Source organism: Lampris incognitus, chromosome 2 (genome assembly GCF_029633865.1).
Source record: "Lampris incognitus isolate fLamInc1 chromosome 2, fLamInc1.hap2, whole genome shotgun sequence".
NCBI classification, from domain to species: domain Eukaryota; kingdom Metazoa; phylum Chordata; class Actinopteri; order Lampriformes; family Lampridae; genus Lampris; species Lampris incognitus.
This window is the reverse complement of record NC_079212.1, coordinates 40,470,120-40,474,587: the sequence shown is the minus strand read 5'-3', so window position 1 is coordinate 40,474,587 and position 4,468 is coordinate 40,470,120. Positions and strand designations below refer to the sequence as shown.

Genomic DNA, 4,468 nt, shown 5'->3' with positions numbered 1-4,468 from the left:
CAGACTATGTAGTCAGCGCGTTTTTGTGTTGTTTCGCTGTCTAGTATAGTAACTAAGATTGCTATTGGCAGCACGACCGCTAGAGGTCACTTAACTGTAAAACGTAACTATAGGTCGTCATAAGCTGCCTGTACAAACGACCTATGGGGTCGTTTTGTGGTGGAGGACCCCCGGGGTAATTGGCCAAGTACAATTCAGAGAAAAGGGGGGGGGGTCCAAAAAACAAAACGAAAACAAAACATAGCGCAGCGAAAAATAAAACATGAACGAGAACTGGGTCGTTCAATTTGGACAAACGACTTTATTTCTTGTAATGCATCTATACACTGTACATTCAGTCACTGTAGTATATAAGCATAGCTATTTTCAAACATAATTTCATAAAGTCTTTTACTTTACAATATAGTCTGTGTCGTGAGAGAAGGTAAAAGATGTCGCCGAAGAGGGGATGTTGCAACGGGTGTGTGGGGGGGGGGGGGGGAGAAAGAAAAGAAAAGGGAAACAAAGAAGATAGATAAATAAGCCAAGCTTGTTTGTTTTCCCTCATACTGTATATGTGGCGTCAGTAGATGGGAGAGCTTGCCTTCACCTCTTACATGAGAACATGTATAGGACTGTCTGGTGTACACATAGCATTAGCAGCAGCACAGGGCTCGGGGGGGAGGGGAGGGGAGGGGAGGGGGGCTGCGGGAGGGGGGGGCGTGTGACCCATCTCTTACCATAGGTCTGCTATTCCATAATGAATATATTGTTAAAAATATATATGAACTGGTGAAAAAGTCATTCAATATAGACTCTACAGTGGAAAAGAAACAGGAAAATAACTGGATTAACATCGTGTTTATGAAAGGAATATTCTCTTACGCACTTCAATAATTGTTTTTGTAACATGTTAAAACACAAATAAAAAAAAAAACATGAAAACTATTGTAAGAAAAGATTTCGTTTTGAAAAAGGAAACACCATGTACATTTATAATACAATATTGTAAATGAAAAAAAAACATATTTACAATTGTAAATACTTATTCAAATCTTTCCACTGGCTAGTATTTGTCTATTAATGTGGACTGTTATTGCTGCTTTATTGTCCATTTCTTAGCAAAATGATTGTTGTTTAGAAAACAATAAATGGTTAAACTACTTTTTTGTTTTATACGGGAGAGCAAAGAGCCAATCTCGTTATTTTCTCCCTTTTTTTTTTGTAGAAAACCATGAATACACTACAGATAGTCCGTCAGCTCCTTTGAGTGTAAAAACAACTACAAAATGTACCAAATTTGTGTCTTGTCCAGCTCACAGGTTGAGAGTCGGTCCCTCAACAACATCAGCCTTACAAATGTTGGCTAGGAGACGGGACCAAACAAAATGCCCTCTTCACCATCCTTCAGGCGTCCACTTTCGGACAAGTCGACCAAATCTCCAATAAACGGCAGGCCCTTATATACAACCGAGAGTAACAAATTTACCATAAAGCAACGATAAAAGTGGCTTTTCAAGATTTTTTGTTCTTTTTTTCCTAAAAAAGAAAAAAAAGAAAAAGGGAAAAAGGGTGGTTTTCGGCATGCATATCATCAATTTCAATCGAAGAAAAGCGCTTGTTTAAAAAAAAAGCCTTTAGCATCTAGCAATAGTTCAGTTGTTTTGTTTCCGCTCTGATAAAAAGTACTGTGTTGGAGCTGTTGTAAACTGGTTTTGGTGTAGGATACTGACCAAAGGGGTTGCTGAGAGCGAGGTGGAGCCCCTCAGGGGGGGGGGGTAAACCTTGTACCCCCCCCCCCCCCGGGTGGGCATGGCGTCCACAACAGTGGCAGAAATGACTTGCTGGTGGAGTTGACTCTTAGCCCTGTCCCGAACACAACAACAGTTACATCATCAGCGTTCCTACTCTGGAAACCCTTCGCCCGCGTCCAGGCACTTGAGGTTGTCCAGCATTTGAATTTCGAAATTGGTTGTAGTTTTTTTTTTAATTTGTTTGCACGTTTTTTTGGTTTTTTTTTTTGCATGTGGCTGTGTCATATTATTCCTATTAATGACGTAGTAACACAATAATCTGATTATTTTTTAAAGTTATTTCTTCTCTTCTTAACACAAATTGCCTTATATTGCATAACACAATAAAAACCCTTACACATACAGTTATCAATGCCCAATATTGACTATATGAATGGCAAACCTTCTCAAATTTCATGCATAAAGAAAATATGAGTATTCTATTGAAAACAGTGAACATAACAAACAAGCAATAAAATATCCCCACATTAAAAAAAAAAAACAACATCAACAACCAAAGGAAAATCAGCATTAACACAATGTACATTCTGGTTGCATTGTACCCACTGTGTCATCGGAGCTTTGCGTCTTCTGAAGAAGAAGAAAAAAAAATCTTTTTTTTTTTTTGTAAATGTGTGAAAAATGTTCCCCAAAACTCCTAAATATTGCCTTTATTTGAGCTGCTGTGATTTTTGAATTTTGTCATTTCCACAAAAAAGAAAGAAAAGAAAGAGCCTTGCGTGGACTCAAGTGGACCCAGGTGCTTCAGAGCAAGTTTGCATTCCTATAAAAGCGACTTCCTGACGTGTCCATTCATTATTTGTTTATTTGTTTTTGTTTGTTTGTTTATACAAGCTAAAGGGCGGCGCGAGCTGCTGAAAAGTACGTTTCCAACAATTCCAGAGTGTATTTATTAGCAAAGCGACAGGTAGACTCTTTTACTTTCATTTTATTTACAATACTTTTGCCTCGATAGAACATGACATCAATATTTAACTGAGATGCATATAGTCGACAGAGTGTGTATGTATTTCTGTTGAAGCAGGTATGGGTCATGTCTTGTGTATGCATGGCTGGAGACAATAGTGGGACTACGATGCATTATAACAACATCTTGTTATGACAAAGTGCGATTCATTATTCATTACTGTAAAGTAAAAAAAGAAAATTTATATTTACATACCATAACTTAATTAAAACGAACATTTTGTGGTTCTGGGTAGGGGGGCCGTATCCAGCCTGAAAGTCAGAGCACTGCGAGAGGACAATTTGGATCTGAATGGAGGAGGGGGGAAGAGAGAAAAACACATGCCAGCTTTCATTGCTCAAAGGTATAAGGAAGGAAGAAGGGACGAAGTCGGGCTAGCGTCCAGATACACAGCCGTCACCGGGTCTACCTTCAGAAGGCGAGACCTGGGGATCTGGACTACAGCGTGCGGTGACAAACATCTCCGTGCTGATCTGGGGCGACTATGGGCATCAGTCGTGAGGGCGCCGGGTCGCGGACACGGTCACCATCCGAAGCAAGTGCTCACTAAAAAGGTGCCTCGAACACAACTTGTGTATTTCTTCTTTTTTTTTACCTGATACCAAAAACACACAAGGCAGAGGAGCCCGAACCCCCCCCCCCCTCCCATGAAAAACACAAAAAAAAAGATAAAAATGAATGGATCATACTTGATTCTTCCCCCCCCACAGTAAATCGCGATGGCTTCCTTATAACACGCAGACCACGGGGAGGGTGCTGTGGAAAAGTTCATCTTGTTTGATTTGTTCGTCTTTTGCGTTTTGTTTGTGTGTATTTTACGTACAAGCTCCGATAGCACAGAAAAAACAAAGACTTTTTTTTAAATTTTTTTTTTTTTGAAAAATTGCTATAAAGTCTCTTAAATAGTTTATAATGTCTTTTTCCATCATCTTCACGGTGGGGAAGGGGCAAAAGACCGTAGGGGATTGTGGGTAAATATAAGCTCGGCCGACCTTCTCCACCTTTGCTGCCATTTTGACCGCATGGCTATTTAGCATCTCTTAAAAAAAAGAAAAGGAAAAGTATAATTCTGATATAATATGATCTGTTAATCGTGTCCAAAATGTTGCCCCTTTGTCTGGTGGGAGAAAATACAGGCACGAGTGTTTTATGTGCTCTTCTTCCTGTACGTTTCCCGCGTTCATTTCTCGCTGTCCACGGCTAAGCTCTGCGAGCGTCAGGTGCGACTCAGTGCTTTGTTCCAACATCACCATTTCTCCTTGGTCCACCCACATGCGTCCTGACGCCTCTGAATTTGGCTGACGGTCCCAGTCTGTCTTGGTGGAAGCGTCCAAGCACCCAAGTCTTCGCTGGGGACGGACAGCTGAGGCTCATCAGTGTCGCGTCTCCATCCCCGTTCAGGAGGTCCAGGTCTATTTTTTCGTGTTTTCGGGGTCGAGCGTTGGAAAACATCTGTGCTAGGCGGCTGAGTGTCCGTTTGAGGGGCTGGTCTGGTGTCGGGAGTGTAGGGGATTGATGGTGGGGGGGTGGGGGGTGGGGATGGGGGAGGCGTGGTTAGTTGCTGGCTGACATGTCCTTGGGTGCCATGTCCTTGTCGCCACCCGCCTTCGGCCACAGCTGCTGCTGAAGCTCCTTGACCACTCTCTCCAGGTGCTCCCGGGCCTCCCGCTCGTGCAGCAGGTCAGCCCGGAGCTGCTCGCGATCTGCC

The 4,468-nt window shown here is 42.2% G+C and overlaps 1 protein-coding gene across 1 annotated transcript in view; it reads right to left on the bottom strand.

Annotated features, from left to right (window-relative positions):
* Positions 1-291: 291 nt before the first annotated feature.
* Positions 292-4,468, bottom strand: part of skia (v-ski avian sarcoma viral oncogene homolog a) — a 94,001-nt gene continuing 89,824 nt past the window's right edge. Inside the window, exon 7 of the mRNA XM_056274703.1 lies at positions 292-4,468. This exon is cut by the window's right edge and continues 35 nt beyond it. Coding sequence (XP_056130678.1) covers positions 4,315-4,468 — 154 coding nt within the window. The 3' untranslated portion in view covers positions 292-4,314.